The sequence below is a fragment of the Garra rufa genome, chromosome 6, assembly GCF_049309525.1.
Source record: "Garra rufa chromosome 6, GarRuf1.0, whole genome shotgun sequence".
Lineage (NCBI taxonomy): Eukaryota > Metazoa > Chordata > Actinopteri > Cypriniformes > Cyprinidae > Garra > Garra rufa.
The window spans coordinates 7,663,149-7,683,441 of NC_133366.1; the positions used below are offsets into that span (position 1 = coordinate 7,663,149).

At 37.9% G+C, this 20,293-nt stretch overlaps 2 protein-coding genes across 5 annotated transcripts; both read right to left on the reverse strand.

Annotated features, from left to right (window-relative positions):
- golga7ba (golgin A7 family, member Ba) lies at nt 1-8,034 on the reverse strand. 2 transcript variants are annotated; one of them, XM_073842365.1, is made up of 5 exons: nt 5,511-5,633; nt 3,119-3,244; nt 2,485-2,637; nt 2,248-2,349; nt 1-825 (listed from the first exon to the last, which is right to left on the reverse strand). In XM_073842365.1, exons 1-5 carry the CDS (start codon nt 5,568-5,570, stop codon nt 745-747), a joined length of 522 nt encoding a protein of 173 aa, XP_073698466.1. In that variant the 5' UTR covers nt 5,571-5,633; the 3' UTR covers nt 1-744. The 2 variants fall into 2 exon arrangements, with proteins under 2 accessions (XP_073698466.1, XP_073698467.1); XM_073842366.1 differs by lacking the exon at nt 5,511-5,633 and adding an exon at nt 7,938-8,034 and having other exon boundaries at nt 3-825.
- Nucleotides 8,035-8,469: 435 nt separating this feature from the next.
- zfyve27 (zinc finger, FYVE domain containing 27) lies at nt 8,470-19,716 on the reverse strand. Of its 3 annotated transcripts, XM_073842787.1 has the most exons (14): nt 19,566-19,716; nt 18,955-19,185; nt 18,713-18,783; nt 15,911-16,097; nt 15,729-15,824; nt 14,436-14,548; nt 13,501-13,622; nt 13,295-13,366; nt 12,539-12,559; nt 12,171-12,191; nt 9,952-10,093; nt 9,811-9,857; nt 9,644-9,725; nt 8,470-9,556 (listed from the first exon to the last, which is right to left on the reverse strand). In XM_073842787.1, exons 2-14 carry the CDS (start codon nt 19,182-19,184, stop codon nt 9,489-9,491), a joined length of 1,272 nt encoding a protein of 423 aa, XP_073698888.1. In that variant the 5' UTR covers nt 19,185; nt 19,566-19,716; the 3' UTR covers nt 8,470-9,488. The 3 variants fall into 3 exon arrangements, with proteins under 3 accessions (XP_073698888.1, XP_073698889.1, XP_073698890.1); XM_073842788.1 differs by lacking the exon at nt 12,171-12,191; XM_073842789.1 differs by lacking the exons at nt 12,171-12,191; nt 12,539-12,559.
- Nucleotides 19,717-20,293: the final 577 nt, after the last annotated feature.

The following is a 20,293-nucleotide window of genomic DNA, read 5'->3' on the forward strand; positions in this document are numbered from 1 at the left end:
GTTTGACCATCATTGTTGATTTATTTTGCTACACAACAGAGAAAGCACTCTCAGCTTCTTTTTCTCTTGATCTTTGCATAACTAGGGGCCAAAGGTTCTCCGTAAGAAATGGAAGCTCATGATGAAGGACCATATGAGGAAGCTCTGGCTCTTGGCAGTCACGTCATCAGGGCTCGTTTCTGCTCTGACGACGCGTTATGAGTACAAAGCATGAACGATTAGCACACTATGAAATAAAACAAGTCATAAATAGTACCCGTGGAATAAGATGGCAGTTTCTGGGGCTTGTATAAAATATCAGTTTTAGTCTATAAGTCAATAATCTGATTTCTTTTCAACAATTGCATCGAAAGTGCTCGTTAAATTCTCAAACAAACAAAAAAGGATGAAAAATCATGACGATGGAAGACTGTCGTATGCCGGTCGGCAGCTACATCACAGGCGTTTGTGAGTGAGATTGCATATTACAGTGACAGAAGCTCATGTGCACTTTACCCAGAATGCTACAGCGAGTGACTGGAGGATGTGCAGCGGCTGCAGGTTAGTGAAGGTGCCGGAGGGTGGCGGTAATGATGGCTGAGGTAATGACGCGCTGCTGCTGATCCAACAGCTGATGTGTCTCGTGGAGGCAGTTCATGTCAGGTGTGTTTGTGTTTGGCGATGCTGAGCGGTCGCTGTCGTGTCTGTTCAGCGGGCGTCAGTATGAAGGCGTCACACGTGGGCGAGTGTGTGAGTGTGTGTGAATCATCGCCCGCTGCTGCTGGTTGTGCTGCTTCCTGAGCTTGAACCGCTGGAGCCGCGATCCTCATACACACTGATCTCAATCTAACACAAACGTACAGGTTAAGGGAGTAACATCACATAACACAACCTTACACACACACAAACTATACTGCCCTCCAAAGGCAAAGTGCAGTAATTACGCCAACACTGAAACTGAGAAAAATGCCTTTAAAGTTTTTACACCAGCAGCTAGTCAAATATGTTGAAACTATTTAACCAGGAGACTTTGCCACAAGACAAAACAGTTGTCACAAAGTCCATTTTAAGCCTTAACTCAATTTTGACCAAATGTGTAGTTACTGCGGTTTGCCTGTGGAGGGCAGTATAGTAGTCAACATTAAAAGTGGATCAAAAAAGGTTTATCAAAGTTGTCCTATAAGACAAGAATGTATATTGTTTTGGTTTTAGGACAATTTTGATGAAGGTTTTTGATCCACTACTGTACTAGTAAAATAAATCAATTTACACATACATGCTCTTACTAGACTACTTGCCATGAATATGATTATTCATGTGTTATTGTGTGACATAGTGTTATTGATAAACTATTACAGTTTTTGTTCATATTTCTAAGTCATTTTATTTATAAATATTCATTTTATTTAGTTAAGTTTGTAATAATTTGGTTGTGTTTTTGGTTATGTCATTAGTCAGTCAAGCCTGAAATTATTAATACCCCTGGCAAATTCTGACTTGAAGTTACTTTTAGGGGCCGTTCACATGAAGCGTCTTTTGCATGCGCAAGTTCGTTATTTCAAATGGAGACGCGCGGCTTGCGCGCGCATATTGGAAGCGACGCAGCCCCTTATTCAACCAGCAAGTTTTTCTTGATTAGAAATGACACAGATGTCTCCTAGAAGATAAGATGATGTACACGAGGCATCATTGTGGAAAAATCTTTAGTGATGAGCTCTAACTCTTTCAGGTTGCCATCACTCTGATCTTTAGCTCCCTCCACAGATTTTCAATTGGATTTAAGTCAGGACTCTGGCTGGGCCACAGCAAAACGTTAATGTTTTTGTCTGCTAACCATTTCTTCACCAGTTTTGCTTTGTGTTTTGGGTTGTTGTCGTGCTGAAATGTCCACTGGTGCCCAAGTTTCTCTGAGACTGTCTGATGTTGTTGTTGAGAACTTTTTCATGGTGCCGTTTACTGTGATTAGGTTCCCTGGTCCACCGGCTGAAACCCGGCTGTTTGTCTTAGCCATGACTGTCTACAACAGCAGGGAGCTTCTGTTTTTCACCTGTTAAGTTGATTAAAACAACTGTTCCCAATGAATCAGTGTAATTAGAGTGCTTTAGAACAGCTTGGACTATTTGCAATTGTATAGAACTTTGGATTTTCCAATAGACTGTGACAGTTTGCAAAGGGTATGAATAATTTTGGACATGCCACTTTTTGTTCAAATGTAAATAAAAGCTGAGAAATATTTTTTTATATTGTTTCCAGAGTCTATAAGGATACGACCCTCATGCCTCTCTCTATAGGGTCTGTGATAAGGAGACCTCGAGGAGCGTAGACCTTCTCATTCTGCTCCTGAATGTACCGTGAGATCTTCTTCAGCACCTGCACAAACACAAGGTGCACTTTTAACCATCAGCAGCATTTTTATTTGCTATAGTTTGCAAAAACCAACACATAAAGTGACTCATAGTATGTTTTATTTTTATATAGCATTTCAGGGTGCAGCTCATAACGTACCTTCTCATAGCGTGTCTCGATGCAAAGGAATATGAGGTAAACTGTGAGGCAGGCCAGACATCCCTCGAGGTAAGACTGGCCTCCGATCTTCTCCGCCTCTGCATAGTAATTATTCAGCGTCTTCACTGTGTCCTCAAACAGGGTCCTCTCAATCTGACCAATCAGATGTAAGGACAAGACGAATCAGCCAATCAGAGAACACCAGGGAGTTCACTTAAGGACATTATGTGACAGAATCGAATGGATTTGATTTAAAAACTGACTGACATTGTAAAGACATGCTAGACATCATGTGACTGCATCAAAATAATTAAACAGATTGTGTGAACTACACTGAAAGCTCTACATGTTAAACTCCCTTTCCCTGTCATTTCCTCAGCGAGTCTTTACTGGGCGTCTGTAACATGATCTCACACCTTTAAACGGCTCTATTATCAGCTCTATTAGCAGCTCATTATGTGTGTATGTGTGGAGTTTGCGCACTCAGCAGTGCTTTTGCTGAAGAGCAGAGTTTCTCTGAGAGAAGAGCCTTTTTGTCATCCTCTCCTTTTACTTGTGTTATGTCTCTTTTGTTCTGCCCCTACACACACACACACACACACACACACACACACACACACACACACACACTTACCCTGCTGTCTAGCTCAGAGGGGAACTTGGTCTGGAACTTGCAGACGGTGCCATCCGTGTAGTCTCTCTGTATGAAGACCTTATTGGCCAGAGATGCACTGTGTCTCAACTCCTGAAGGTTATGGAACTACAGCAGAGGACAAGAGAGAGGATTACAGTGTGCTGCATTCTGATCTAATCATAAATTGGGCTGTTAGATGTTAAACAATGCATGAAAATGCTCATAGAGTAATGCAGTGATGTTGTATCTCAGAGTAATGCAGTGATTATGTAATTATCTTAGAGTAATGCAGTAAGGTTATTATGTCAGAGTAATGCAATTAATGATGTTGTCATTATCTCAGAGTATTGTAGCAGTTTTATTATCATTAGCTCATTGAGTAATTAAGGGATGTTGTCTTTAACTTATAAACTAATTTAGTGATGTGGTCATTATCTCTTCGAGTAAAGGCCCGTTCACACCAAGCACGATAACGATAACTATAAAGATAACGTTCTAAAAGAGAATAGCAGAGTTCACACAATGACTATAACGATAAAAATACAGGACAACGATATCGTTGGGATCACTTTCAGAACGTTTTTTTTTTTTTACAGCTGATGAACGGTAAAACACTGACAGCTAATCAGACTTCATTTAAATTTAAAGGGCTTGTGCATTTGAAATAGCAGGCGACATTACTCCACGCTATTGACAACACTGCATTTTGTGAGCTAATGATATGAAAGCTCATATAGTAATGCAGTGATGTTCTTTGATGTGGTCATTATCTTTTAGAGTAATGCAGCGATGTTGTACTTATCTCAGATTAATGCAGTGATGTTGTAATTTTCTCATAAAGTAATGCAGTGGTGTTGTTGTCATCTACTCAGAGTAAAGCAGTGACATTTTCATCATCAGCTCATCACTGCATTACTCCACGCTATTGACAACACTGCATTTTGTGAGCTAATGGTATGAAAGCTCATATAGTAATGCAGTGCTGTCGTTAACTTATGGAGTAATCCAGTGATGACCTTAGAATTTATTGGACACTTCATTGCTTGAATGCACACATACACACAAACACAAACATCAGAGCGACTGGCCATCTGTCACTGCCAACACACACACTAACATCAGCAGGACTCGTGGGTCCTTCCATCCCCCACTCCTTCCCTGTGTTCTCACCTCTTTCTCTTGCAGTACCAGTCATGTTCATACATTGGAAGATGATAATAAAAAAAGCACATTCCATAACAAACTACTGCACAGCGCCAACACACAAACACTGACTTGTAAAAGGACATCACTGTATGTTCTTATTTATCTTTGGACATCTGAAGGTCAGATAAAGATTATTCCGACTGCAGGTTACAGTGTACCAAGGCAGTCCTGACAACCTGTTATTTAAAATCTGACTCTGTTTTAGCAGCAGGGCCTGCCAGCACATGGCTTCTTCTGATATAGTAACAGGCTGAGACAGCACGCGCTGGTTCAAACACACACACACACACGCACACGCACACAGCTCTTTTGTGCTGTGGACCCGATCGATCTCTGGCACTTAACATTTGCACAGATCTCAAGAATTCTTGCACAGCTCAGAAAAAGGCATATCCGGTGTCAAATAATGCACAACACGACATTTACCTGTTGAACTCCTCAAAAATATACTTAGAAGGATCTAAAGCTAAATGATGATCTAAAGCTAAATGATGTTTGTATCGTAGTCAATTATTAACACATATTGCATGATGCTTCAAACAATACATGGAAGTAACACCTCAGGTACTTTTGTTTTGTTACATGTAGCATGCTAGTACAATGTTTTAATTACTTAGCAGCTCTATGTAAACACCATGGTACAATACCATCTGTGTACTACGGTACCGCCACTTTTGTAGGAGTAAACCGAGACTTATCACGACTAAACGCTCTGGGCTGTTGTTACTAAACGCCTTATTAATTATGCATGCAAGCCGCTCTCGGTAACTGTCTCAGAAAGCTGAGAGACACTGTTACCGACTCCCGCGAGCACAACCGATCGATCGCGAGGAGACGATCATTTAACACACACTCACCGCTGATACCAAATATATCAAAACACAATCTGATCAGCCGGGGTAGCCTGTACACAACGATTATCGACCGTCGCCCTGAGGAGTGCGTTTGTTTAAACAAAGAGATCTCGCGCTCGAACCACAACATCACGCGCGCGTTCAAGGTTACTCGGCGGGACGGCGGACACACATTTGACTCTAAAATAAACCTCGGAATAACTTGTGAAATCGCGGTCAGATCCCAACCGAATGGAATACAACCACATGAAATCACAGCAGGAAATTAAATATCGCTAGTTAAATCACTTTTTAATTAGGGGAATAATAATAATGATAAAAAAAACGCTTACAGATTCGTGGCAGTACGGGAGTTTTGTTCGGTCCGTCGCTGTCCGCGGTGCTGAAATCATTCCTGATCCGGTCTCCGATGAAAGAGACGCACAAACACTCTATCTGCTTTCGCTAAAAGAGCTTATCGACCCGCGGACAGTCGCTTTTATCCTCTTTGATGTCCAGCTGCGCGCTCGGCTACGTCACACGCGCACTGCTTGCGCTCATTTAAATACGGCACCAGATCCATCTGACTCCACACACGAGCCTTTCAAACGGGACATTCTCAAACGCGTAACGTGATGAATGTAGTGATATCCTACTTCAAGTCATTCAAGTCAAGCCATTTTTATTATTTTTTTTTATATCTTTTTTATATATGTGAATAAATATATTTTATAAACCATACATTGTGTTAAAGTCATTTTTATTTGGTGCTGAAGAAATGTAAAATCTGAGTAACCTTTAATGGACAGATCATTTCCATGCCACTTTTACTATACAGGGTCGCGTGTGTGCTGGATGATCATTGACATACAGTGGAGTCATGTTGGAGTTAGGGTTAAAGGTTAGGGAAACGTTATAATAACGTTAAGGGAATGCTAAAGTAATGTTATACAAACCAAAAACTAACGTTCTATTTCTGCTAGGAAAACTTGGATAACCAAAAACAAACCATAAAAAATAACATTCTAGAAACCAAAAACTAACGTTCTGAGGATGTTATAATGGGTTAACCCTAACCATAATGTTAGAATAACGTTCTAAATACAAAAAAAAACTAACTTTCTGGGAACCAAAAAGTAACGTTTGGGAACGTTATAATAATGTTAGGGTACATTAGAATAATGTTCTATAAACCAAAAACTAACGTTCTGGAAACCAAAAACAAATGATCTGCAAACTTTAGATTAACATTATAGGAATGTTCTACAAACAAAAAACCAACGTTCTAGGAATGTTAAGAAAACTTTACAGGCTAACAAAAACTAAACTAAAAACTAACGTTCTGGAAACCTAAAACTAATGATCTGCAAAGGTTTAATGTTGATGAATAATGTTATGGAAATGTTTTACAAAAAAAAAATAAAATAAAAAAACTAACGTTCTGAAAATGTTAAGAAAACTTTTCAGGCCAACTAAAAACAAACCATAAAAAATAACGTTCTGGGAACCAAAAACTAACGTTCTAAAAACCAAAAACAAATGATCTCCAAACTTTAGATTAACATTATGGGAATGTTCTACAAACCAAAAACCAACGTTCTAGGAACGTTAAGAAAACTTTTCAGGCTAACAAAAAACAAACCATAAAAAATAATGTTCTGGGAACCAAAAACTAACGTTCTAAAAAACAAAAACAAATGATCTCCAAACTTTAGATTAATATTATGGGAATGTTCTACAAACAAAAAACCAACGCTCTAGGAACATTAAGAAAACTTTCCAGGCTAACCAAAAACAAATCATAAAAAAATCATTCTGGGAACTGAAAACTAACACTCTAGGAATGTTATAATAACATTTTGGGAACGTTAGAATAATGTTCTACTAACTAAAAACTATGTTCTGGAAATCAAAAACTAAGGATCTGCAAAGGTTATATTATGGTTATGGAAATGTTCTGGAAACGTTAAGAAAACTTTCCAGGCTAGCTAAAAACAAACCTTAAAAAAACATTCAGGCAACCAAAATTAATGTTCTGAGAACATTATGGGAACTAAAAACTAACGTTAAGGGAACGTTAGAATAACGTTATAAACCCAAAAAACTAACATTCTGGGTTTAATAACGCTTTAAGCATTTTTCTCTGAGATCACTAGTGAAAAGGCTTATTTTTCACTCTTACAGCAAACCTTAAATAACATGACTTCGAAAAACATGTCTTAGTATCTGGTATCTCCCTCTTATATGTGGATATAGCAGCACTCGATCTGACATGAAACAAAACGTTATGATCAAATGTCAAGTCAACATTACTTAAGCTAGAATAAATTAGGTATAAATCTCGACCTGATCACACCCTTTAAAATGGTGGTAACATTGTTCAACCCAGTCATAATAAATAACATTTGACTAAAACCAGTTCATTCTGATTACCATATTATGACACTATCTGTCCATATCTATCTATCTAGCCTTGCGCGATGGCCAGTTGACGGTTCACTTGTAGCTGCTCTAGCGTTTCACTCTCTCTTTTATGTTTATTTTATTTTATTAAGTGCATTGTGGTCTGAGCAGCAATCATATCTGATTATGGTTTTTAAAAAACAAAGCGTGAAGACAGAGACAGAGCTATTCGCGTTGCATGTAACGTCACGTACTGATCCATGATCTCCAGCCCAGATTTAAATGATCAAAATGACGCCGCGATTCAGACGATATCTTACAAAAACGGGTCATATAAACACACCTGGCACAAATATAATGAAAGATGTGTTTCTCACCTCAGTGGCCATGTTGCCACGCGAGCTCGAGATGCCTGTCCCGGGTGCTGAAACGGGTTCACGGGAATAAACGTTTGCGCTTGGGGATAAACGGAGAGGGGGCGGGGCCGGAAACAATCACACAATGTAATGACGCGCGGGGGGAGAAGCTACTGATACCGCTTTCAAGAATAAGGTTCAGCCAAGTCATATAATATTTTGAATACAACAGCCTATTCAAAAATGACAAATATTACGATATAAATTTGTCAGAGATTACTAAAGGACGCTCAGGAAGAGCCTGAAGAGGTAACCATAGCAACATTACGCCAGAACAAACGCATTTCTATATAAAACGCACGGGAGAATTACAACCACCATTATAACTTATATTGTAGACGTTCATAACACAGATATAATCACTAAAACGCAGTGTTTTGTTTAAAATGTCTTTAAGGTGGCAGTTAGCTGTGTGAGAGGCGCGAAAACACAGGTTTGGTTTCACAGTGGCGCGAAAACTCCTCAGAGAAACTCCAAACAGCTAACGTTATATTAATATTTAAATTGTTTATTACCGTAACAGTAGATTTAACAAAGAAACAAGGCGTTATACTATGGATAACTTCCCCAATAGATTTGTATTTATGTTTAAACAGCAGTAGAAGGACATACATAGCTCTGTAACCGTTAAAACAATAGTTTTACATTCAACCTTGCCTTAAAGACAAACAGACAAATAAAATGACACAAACACAACTCATTTTTTCAATAACAACGTGAATAGGAACTCTTGGGAATGATTTGCTGATAGACTAATATAATAGCATTATTTTGATATTTTGGTATAAATGGTTTCTGACAACAAACACACAATTAAAAGATAAATTAAAGCTTTTCCAGACAAAATTACACAAATTATATAAACAACACTCATGGGTTCAAGCAGATAAGCAGCTAGCAGAAGGTTGAACACTGCAACCATTTAGTCAAAAGGTTTATAAGACTTGTTTTCTTCCACTGATGTCAAATAATCAGATTTGACAGTATGTGATACAGTAAATAGGAACCATCTAATGCACAAATCCATTGGTTCTGGCATCCAATTCACTAAATAACCAACCTCATCTTTTACGGTCTTGAACAAGGCCCTTGATATTAACCTGATATCCCACGAAGGGCTCAAATTCTGGAAAGTGCTGTCATACGTGTTAATTAAACTACAGCATTTGAGCATATCGCAGGAAAGGGAGGTCCAAGTAAACCAATCAATCTTGCTGTGAGGCTTTGATAAATAATTGTGGTGGCTGGGAAAAGCTGCATATTGCAGTGAAAAGTCACCATTTAAATGTAAAGGAGCCCAAGTAGGGGTCACAAGTTTTGGACAGACAAAAAACTCTTGAGGAACCTCAGGAGGAGAGTTGAGGCAGCATAAGCTGCATGATTTTAGTCCTCCATCTGAAATGCTTCACAATGAAGGAAAGAAACAGCAAGACAGAAGCAGCCATTGTTCTTCTCCTAGTTTCTTGTACAGGATTGCAATGGTGAAAGATTATTTCAGGATGAAGGTAAATCCTACTTGGTGCTGAGGAAAGTATTACACATAGAGCAAACAAACACAGTCTCTCTTTGGGCTTCAGGAGCTGAAGAGTCAGAGAAAGAAAGAGTGTGTTAATCCACCTTCAATGAAACATTCAAACACAAAACAAACTCACATTCTCCTCTCATACCTGTGGCTCCCATACAAGATCTGAACACTTTATACGAGCAACAGCGGGAGCAAAAACTGACACCACAGTTGCTGCAGTTTCTCTGGAAAAAATACAATAATTATAAGTGAAACAATATCATGTACGTCGAAGAGTATGCTCAACAGGATGAAAACCAAAGGCCATACCCTTTTCTTTAAAACAGAAAACGCTGAATTGCACTGGGAACAGTTACCTGTGGAAAGACAAAAAAAGAAAAATACAATTTTAAAGATGGATATAATATTGATTGGTGAAGAAGTATGATGTACAAAGACATCCATAGTGACCGGCGGAGTTGGAAGGGACACGCTTGCGAAGTTTTTCAGTGAGTTTGGACACTTTACTGCGGATGGGCTCGTTTCTGCTCAGCAGCCCGTTATCAGACACTGTGTCAAACTCAGGAACACCAGACGACACGTCCTCGTCATCCTACCAGAGATAAACACAGAAATACAGAGATTAATCGATCATATTCATAACTTGAAGAAATGAGAGATGACAGATCTGAACCCATTAGCTCTCATGTTCAGCTCAACACCAAAAGATCTTTCCCTTCAACCTCTCATGGATATTTTCCACATATACACATATATAGGTCAATGACTTGATTTTTCCAAATTGATTCCAATGGTTTTTAAAAACATATGAACATGGTACATATTTTCGACTTAATTTCTTTATAATCCAGATAATTTTGTCATTGACGAATATATGATAATCAGTGCATTCTGCACTCTCCTTAAGTGAAGGTTTTTCTCTGTGTTAGTTCCGTTCTGTATGTAGAGGGCTTTGCGTTTAGAGATCAGATTTACTGAAGTCATTAGAAACAGATGAACCCCTCCACCTGTAGCGGCATGTGTGACGACTTCTGTAAATCTGACCCATGTTTGTTGCTGCTGAGTTTCGTTTCCTGCAGTCATCCGATGACCCATGAGAGGTCTCAGATTTCTGTGCTATACAGCACTTAAAGGAGTAGTTCACTTTCAGAACAAAAATGTACAGATAATATACTCAGCCCCCTGTCATCCAAGATGTTCATGCCTTTTTTCTTCAGTCGTAAGGAAATTATGTTTTTTTGAGAAAAACATTTCAGGATTTCTCTCCATTTAATGGACTTCTATGGTGCCCCCCGAGTTTGAACTTCCAAAATGTGGCTTCTAAGGGCTCTAAACGATCACAGCCTAGGAAAGAAGGGTCTTATCTAGCAGAATAATGTTTTTTTTTTTTCTAAAAAAAAAAAAAAGTCCTTTTTAACCTTAAATGCTTGTCTTGTCTAGCTCGGCAAGAAGAGCATTTGAGATTAAAAAGTATATAAATTGTAAATGTTTTTAGAGAATAACCGATCGTTTTGCTAGATAAGACCCTTCTTCCTTGGCTGGTAAGTTTAGAGCCCTTTGAAGCTGCATTTAAACTGCATTTTGGAAGTTCAAATGCGGGGGCACCATAGCAGTGTATTATATGGAGAGAAATCCTTAAATGTTTTACTCAAAAAACACCATTTCATTTTCATTTTCAGACATGGATGACAAGGGGGTGAGTACATTATCTGTAAATTTTTGTTCTGAAAGTGAACTACTTCTTTAACACCATAAAAAAACACCACAAGCCCTCGAAATACAGGCTCAAGTGAAGGCTGGGCACATTTCAAATACGTTAATTCAATTCAGATGCCAAATTGGACATATTTATAAATGTATTTCATAAAGTAGCCCATCTCATCACTATGTTTGTTAGTAAACATTCCCAACCCTTTTCATAATAGGACCACACGAAAGAAACAGTGTGACAATCAACCCTGACCTGAAGGAAGTTTCACCAAGTAACCGTTTCCTGTGACATCACTGTTAATAGAAGCCACCGAAATGAATAAATGCATGAGGGGGTGTGGTTAAAACACCTAGAGATCATGATTGACAGGTGTGTGTGGGCACCTTACGGGCTCTCCATCTCCTCGCAATCTTTGGTAGAAAATAGGCTACAGGCCACCCCTATATTCAAAACATGTGCCGGACAGATTTACAACAGTCATGCCTCTTATAACAAGATATATTCTAATATTATTCTTGAAGAAGTTAAGCATTGGATCTGGATTTGATCATGAACCACTGTGCAACATATTTGTGGTTATTTGGAGTTGCTGAGATAAATGAGATGCATCTGAATTTAAATTCACACCTGAACACAGTCAAGACATACAGGTGAATCTCACAAACATATTTCCAGCTCACATTTCACCCCATAATCAAAATAAAATAGATGATAATCTGCTTAAAGACAATAAAGTATCCATTATATTTATTGAAATTATCTTAATCTTAGGTTTTGTGAGATGCACCCTACTAAAATCTAATAAGCATACACTAATTAATCACACATAAAACCGCACATGCATTCAGGGTATTTACATTAATGCAAAAACATGCACACGCACATACACACAACGACAGGATGTTTCTCCACTCATTTAGACTTAGAATTTAATTTTCTTAGTTACTCTATTACTCACCACTAAAGCCAGAGGAGTTTCCTTGGTGAGCAGAGTAGAGGTCAGAGATCAGACATGTACACATAGACACTACACTATATGACTAAATCTACTTGGTCAATGAGAAGGCTGATATCCGCACACCCACCCACACACCCACCCACACACCCACACCCACACACCCACACCCACACCCACACACCCACACACACACACACACACACACACACACACACACACACACACACACACACACACACACACACACACACACACACACACACACACACACACACACACACACACACACACACACACACACACACACACACAGCTGTGGCCTAATGTTAGTGTTGTACATCTCCACACTACTAAAGGGAGCTACTTACCGGCAGAACAAGCTGAGACTCCTTGAGCAGGCAAACAGTAGAAATGGGAAAACATGTCAGAAAAACAAATAAGACAGACAGATAGACATATAGACAGACAGTGATAGAAAGACAGGTATAGACAGACAGACAGACAAGCACTTCTGGAGTGACTTTAAATAGACTTTGAGCCAAAAATTCATCACCAAACACCAATGACTTGTAACTATGGGTAAAGTCATTTTAGACAAATCCATAACAGTTGGCACAGAGATGGAAATACAATTTATAAATACATTAATTGTTTCCATCTTTGTTGCCACAGTTTTGGAAGTGCCTTTTTCTATTCTATAGAGGAAGTGTCCTTCAAGAAGGGGTGGTCACAAGTCATTGGGGTTTGGTGATGAGTTTTTTGCTCAAGGTCTGCATTTAAAGTCACACCAGAAGTGTTCAGCTGGGATTAGGACTTGGTTTTGTGCAGACCAGTCAAGTTCTTTCACACTGACTGAATCAATCATTTCTTTTTGAACCTTATACAAAGATGCATTGTCATGTTAGAATAGAAAAGGGTCCAGTCCAAACTGCTGCTAGAAAATTAGAAGCACACAGTCCCCTAGAATATCATTATATGCTTAAACATTAAGATTTGCACTCATGGAAATGACTAAAGTAGTCAAACCTGTTTATTAGAAGGGGGTGAGATACAAAACCAGATGATAGATAGACAGACAGACAGATTGATAGATACAAAAACAGATGATAGATGTTTTTCCTGACCTCTATTGCATCTTTGAACTCATCATCAGGCTCTGCCTCCTCTGCCTCTTCAATGTTGCCAGGAGACAGATCCTGAACATTAAACAGATTCACAGAATAAGTACATCTGGACTAGAAACAGAAATCTGGGCAAATTAGTGCAGACAAAATGTCTGGATGTGTTTATGGTTGTTTTAGGTGCATATATTGTTTTAATTCTCTCTCACCTCCACACTGGTTGGAGTGGGTGTGCGTTCCAGCAGGTGTGCCTGATCTGGGTCACATGGTTCAGTTTCCTCTGCAGGTTGGACTCGACTTGGGTGAACAAACTCCTTCAGCTGCAAAATAACTAAAGGGCACGAGAAAAAGGAAAATGTGTGAGAATGTCTGCTTTCCTGAAACTAAACAGAAATACTGAATGTGTATATACACTAACAGTCCAAATTTTTTGATTTTGAATGTTTTTCAGAAGTCTCTTCTGCTTGTATTCATATGATTTCAAACCTGAATTTTCAGCAACATTACCGTACTCTCTTTAATGTCACATGATCATTCAGAAATCATTCTAATATGCTGATTTGCTGCTCAAAAAACATTTATTATTATTATGCTGAAAACAGCTGAGTAGATTTTTTTCAGGATTCTTTGATAAATAGCAAGTCAGAAGAACAGCATTTACCTGAAATAAAATATATGTCTTTGTCATCACTTTTGATCAATATAAAAAATCCTTGCAAAATAAAAGTATTGATTTAAAAAGTAAACTGACTCCAAGCTTTTGAATGGTATAGTGTATAATGTTACAAAAGCTTTTTATTTCAGATAAATGCTAAATTTTCAATCTTTGTATTAATCAAAGAATACTGAAAAAAGGTACTCTAATGTTTTAAAAATATTGATAATAATAATGCTTCTTAAAATTTAATAAAGCCAGGCTTGGTCAGCAGAAGAGACTTAAGAGACTTCAAAAAATATATAACTGTTCAAAAACTTTTAATTGGTAGGTATATACACCTTTCTTTTTTTATATATATATCAGCATAAAGTCTGGTCCTGAAGCAATACAAGCCCACTTAAACAAAAGGAGACTGCTGAGCAACATATAAAGTGCTCAGTTTTGTATTTACATGTCACCTGAGTCTGAGGCCATGTGTTTACTGACCTTTGCAGAAGTTTCTGTTCCACAGAAAGAGGGCGCTGTTGAGCACAGACAGAATCAAACCCACTGGAGCCGTATACAGCAAACAAACCGCTGTCAGGAGAGAACCGTAAAACCTGCACACATGCAGAATAACTCATATGTGACACTGAACCACAAAACCAGTCATAAGTTTTTTTTTTTTACTGAAATGGACTAAAAAAAGCTTTCCACTAATGTATTGTTTGATAGGATAGGACTATCTTTTGGCCGAGATACAACTATTAGAAAACCTGGAATCTGAGGGTGCAAAATCTAAATATTGAGAAATCGCCTTTAAAGTTGTCGACATGATGCTCTTAGCAATGCATATTACTAATCAAAAATTGAGTTTGGATATATTTACGTTAGGAAATTTCCAAAATATCTTCATGGAACATGATCTATAATATCCTTAATATTCTAATGATTTTAAAAGAAAAAAAAATTGCAAATTTTTACCCGTATATTTGGCTATTTATGGCTGGTGTCCATTAGTTATTGTTAAGGTTAGTATTGCTGCACTTAACATCACTGTTTATAAAAATCATCAATGGTAACAGTAATTTCTGCCAAAATACCATATTTGTGTCATTCCGTATCAAACAAATCAAACGTCAGAATTTTCCCTGGCTAAAACCCTTTTGATTTTGTTCATATTTTATCTGAAGTAAGAGATAAATAGTAATAAAAGCCATGATATTAACTATCAATGATGATAATTCACTGAGTAATACACTATTTTAACTCTTAATATCCTTTAAGATTATGCTTCTTAAACGTTTATTTTCTTATCCTCATTAGTAAGGCCCTATTTGGTTCAATCCCAGAGAGATAGGGATCTCAATGTGGATTCATAAGTAAATTGTACACATTTTCAGTGGTAAAACACCAAATGTGGGTCAATTTGCAAACAGCTGATGCTTTATGGATTTTAAACATTTCTTTCTTCAGATCAAAATCGAAATCTTAGCCAGGGACGTTTAATTGAGTTGAACAGAATTACCCCATAGTTATACATTATCATTACTGTAAAATCATAATAAATCTAATTCTAATTCAAATAGAACTTTCCTATCATATGATTACATAATATGACTATATTACTTAATTTTCTTTTTTTGTGGACAGTGGTAGTTCATACCAAGTTCACTGAAGTATCAATGTAACAATGATTTAACATTTTGGCAGCAATTATGATTACCAGGGTAAACTGTCAAAAAAGAAACATCCATACTTGTGCTTCTATGTGCAGAGTGACATTTGCATGATACTCACATAGATGACACGGCGTGGCTCTCCCAGTACAACACTTTATACACAGATTCTGCACACACACACGCCTGGGTCAACAGCTCATCTATTCGTTTAAGCCTGTAACACACAAGTCTTCACCTCTCAGTCTCAGTGCTGATTTCATCACTCAAACTCTCTCAAACATCACTGTCCCATCCACTCACATGCCCTTGACCTCCAGCATGGCCTCCTGTTTGCTCATGTTGACCGTCTGCAGATCTCGCCGCTGCACCGCATAGTGTTTCTTCTTCTGAACTGCCAACTCACTGCTCACACCCTGGCAACGGTTGCCAAGGAACCCCAGCACAGCTGGAGCAGATACAGCCAGCAGCAGCAGCGCAACCCACGCACCTGAGGATATTTTAACCAATGAGATACTCAGTTACCCCTTACTACAGGGTTTGGCAAGTAAGTTTGGCATCAGGCCACAAAAAAAAAAAAATGCCACTAAATGGCAGGCCAGAAAATAGCCAAAGGAAAATTTAAGAAATTAATTAATGAAAAATGCAACTAATTGTGTGTGATTTTTTTTTTAAAGGAACACTCCTCTTTTTTTTGGAAATAGGCTCATTCTCCAACTCCCCCTGAGTTAATAAGTTTCAGAAGTTTACCGTTCTGAAATCCATTCAGCCGTTCTCCTGTTCTGGCGATATCACTTTTAGCATAGATCATTGAATCCTATTAGACCAATAGCATCGCGTTCAAAAATGACCAATGAGTTTCCATATTTGTTTGATATTCCTTGACTATTACACCGGAATAGGAGTGAAGTTCCTAATCTTATCGGCCTAGAAAATCGCAGCTCTACATTTTCCGCCGGTCTTAGTAAACTATATAATTACAGTAGAGTCAAGTTTTAAATAGGACAAATACCGAAACTCACTGGTCATTTTTGAACGCTATGCTATTGGTCTAATAGGATTCAATGATCTATGCTAAGCTATGCTAAAAGTGATATCGCCAGAACAGGAGAACGGCTGAATGGATTTCAAAACGGTAAAACTCAACTTATTAACTCGGGGGGAGTTGGAGAATGAGCCCATTTCTAAAAAAAGTAGAATGCTCCTTTAACTAGTAGTGATCTGTTACTCCAGGGTATATACAGGAATTATGAAGTTAAATTTAATACCTTTTTAACCCTTTTTCCATACATTTTAAGACAACATTGCCACTTAAAGTTTTAACTGGTTACATAGGCAACATTTTAACTTAAATTTACTGTATTTTGATTGTGGGATAGCACAACTAAATGGTCTTAGTTTGTGATAACTCCTTATCATTGCAACATAATTCAGAAGGGTGGGAACGAAGCACAAGTGAAATAATTGAGTGACTAACCCAATGTAAGGTCAATTGGAAAGAGAAACCTGAGAGAAGAATTAGACCAATAAACAAAACATAAGAGGGAAAATTGTCATGGAAAACATTTGTTGGTTCGCAGTTTTAACATATGTTTGCCTAAACTTATTTTCAACCTGAGGTAAACTATGTGGTGTTGCTTTCAGTATGGATAGAAATGTCACCCAAGTGATATCCAAACACACATTAGACACTGGCTGCGTGGGCGGACAGATATTATTGCTGGCGGGACAGTTTTGGTCTGCCTGCTACCAATCACTGCCTTACTGCATTATATTACATCCAATGATGGGGTTAATTACAAGAGTTCTGTAATCAGATTACTTTAAGTACAGTAACTAGTAAAGTAACACATAACTTTTTAATTTACAGTTTTACTAGAGTTACCTTTTTACATAAGAAACACCAGTTACTTTGTTTTCTCATTTACTGACTGACAGCTCTCCTGTCCCTATTTTAAGAGAAATCTGAAGCGCTACAGTTACTTCTAGAATCTAGATTAAATGTGAACATGCATTATGTGAAAATGAGAAGATAGCAGGACAGCCTCTTGAAAATTTATATGAACTTTCTTATCGTAAAATCCATCTACGGCTGACCAGAAATATTGTTACTAATCCTAGTCATGTGTTATATAATGAATTTGTGCTTTTCCCATCTAATCTTCGATACAAGGTCCAAAGATTTAAAGAGGTCATCGGATACAAAACTAACTTTTACATGTTGTTTGAACATTAATGTGTGTTGGCAGTTTGTGTACACAACCACCCTACAATGATAAAAATCCATCCAGTGGTATTTTTTTTAATTTTTAAAAGTAATATCCTCTTTTTAAAAACAGCTCATTCTCAGCTTCTTGTAGTTGTGATGAAATACATTTGATTGACATTTGATTGAAAGGCATATGCCTTTGTGTTCGTTCGAATCAGTCCTGATGCAGATTCACCCACAGCAGAAGTGAATATAAAGGTTTTTCATCTTTGTAAATGGCCTTTCTTAATAATGTACTTGCTGGCAAGTTTCGCCGCTAAACGCGGCTAAAGTAAACATTATATATCTCATAATCCCAGAAAGGGCGGGGCGAGCAGTTTTTGCAGAGCTGATTTTAACAAGGTAAAAGGCTGTTTTTTTACACTACTATTACATGACTATTGAGAAAATTTTTAACCAAAGTATATTACAGACTTTTCATTAAGACCCTAAAGAATCATATGAACTTGTGGAAAATGGGTATCCATTGACCCCTTTAATCGAGTGAAACTAAAACTTTCCTAAAGCTCAAGCCCTGCCCAGAAGTAACACATCTCATTATTTAAAAAGTAACTAAGTAACGCAACTAGTTACTTATCTTTTGGGAGCAACACAATATTGTAATGCATTACTTCTAAAAAGCAACTTTCCTCAACACTGATGTACAACTGTATATACAATTTATTTTATTTTTCAATTTATCATTTTTGTCTATTTTTATTGTCTGTGTGTTGCTGTCTCTGTGCATTGTGTGTGGAAGCTTGTGACACTAAAACAACACTAAAGCAATAAAGCTTCTTCTGATTCTGATTACATCTGTGTAGAATTTATGCACACATCATCGACTTGCATCTCACCTTCTGTCAGAGTGAGGAAGAGGATGTTGAGCAGAACGCAGCTGAACAGGGAGCACAGCGGCATCCTCCACCTGAAAACAAAAAGAGCTGAATACTGGATACACGGAGCAGCATCAATAATTCAGAGATACGTTTAGAGCAAAAACAATAGCATTCCAATGAGAGGCACATGACACAGTCAACTAAAGTACAGGCAGAAGTTCTCAGTGCAGTCAGTGTGATTATTATGGGACGTCTCTCACCCGAGCAGGTACCGCAGCACCTCCAGTGTGTCTGTGACGGGCTCAAGGAAGATGGCCATCCGCTTGAAGGAGATCACCATGTTCATCAGGTCAAAGGTCAGTGCTCTGGGGCTGCCCAGATCAGAACTGCTGTCTATGGAGGACGCATCCTTAGCGGGCAGCTGGGTCAGTTCGGCCCGGTCGCCGCTCGTCTGTGTGGGATCCTGAGGGGAAGAGGCTGTGCACTGCATGCTGGGAAATCAGTGATCATGATTATGAGGATTCAAAGGCTGTGTTTATCTCTATACACATGTGACAGTCAAGAGACTCACATCTGTTAAGTCTGATGCCTGACAGTCTGTTTAAAAGCTTTAATGATTTAATCTGAATTAACAAGAAATGTCAAATCCAGCAGACTCTTAGAACAAGCATCTTAATATATATTAAAAACATTTGAACAGATGTAAGAGTCAGTTCAACGGATGTCAGGTTTGATAAACACACATGATGACTATTCTTTATAACATAAATACATTAAATTCTGTTATGAAAGAAAAAGACGAATATAACTAGAGAAACAGTAAACATCAGTATTAACATCAACCAGAAGAAAACATTCAAAAACGACATACCTTTTAATCCTTAAAACCGCGTCTTCTGTCGCTACAGAGTCATTAAGAAGTTTTTAATGTGCATTTAGATCGCTAAATAATCGATTAATACACTTAAAACGATTTAAAAAAAAAGGCTGTATTATCGCTTGTGTCTACTGACTTCTGCTTCCGCGATTCTCAGGCTGATGTGAGGATGTCAGAGCGCTATGATGATTGAGTGTCAGGAAGAGCAGAGGAGCGTCGATCACATCGATGTGTCACAGAAAAGCCAAAACTGATTGTCTGGCGTTTGGCGGTTTAAACTGTTACTTAAATTTTTACTGCCATCAGTGCCTGTTAAGTTTAAAACGTCCTTTTCCTTGGTTGAGGAAAGTAATTTTCACTAAGCAAAATATATTATTATGCTGATTGTTTTTGTGTCTTAATTATCAACAGGCCTATTTTACTGTTGGATGGGATCTGGAAGTAATGCCATTTTTTTTTTCATCTGATCAATAGTTAATGCAAAAGATTGCTTGTTAATTTGTACTAAACATTTCTACAGTTGTCAAAGAGCCCTGCTTGTGGTTAGCTAACATCGCTAGCTTAATGAGCCTAATTCACACAGAAAGTGATTTTAATACTCATGGTGTCTGTGTTTAAAAGAAATATCTTCATCCAGGATTCACCTCACAAATAAAACTAAGCTCCAACTTCACTGAGGATGAGTTTAATAAATCATGTGCACAAAAAAATCGTTTACATTC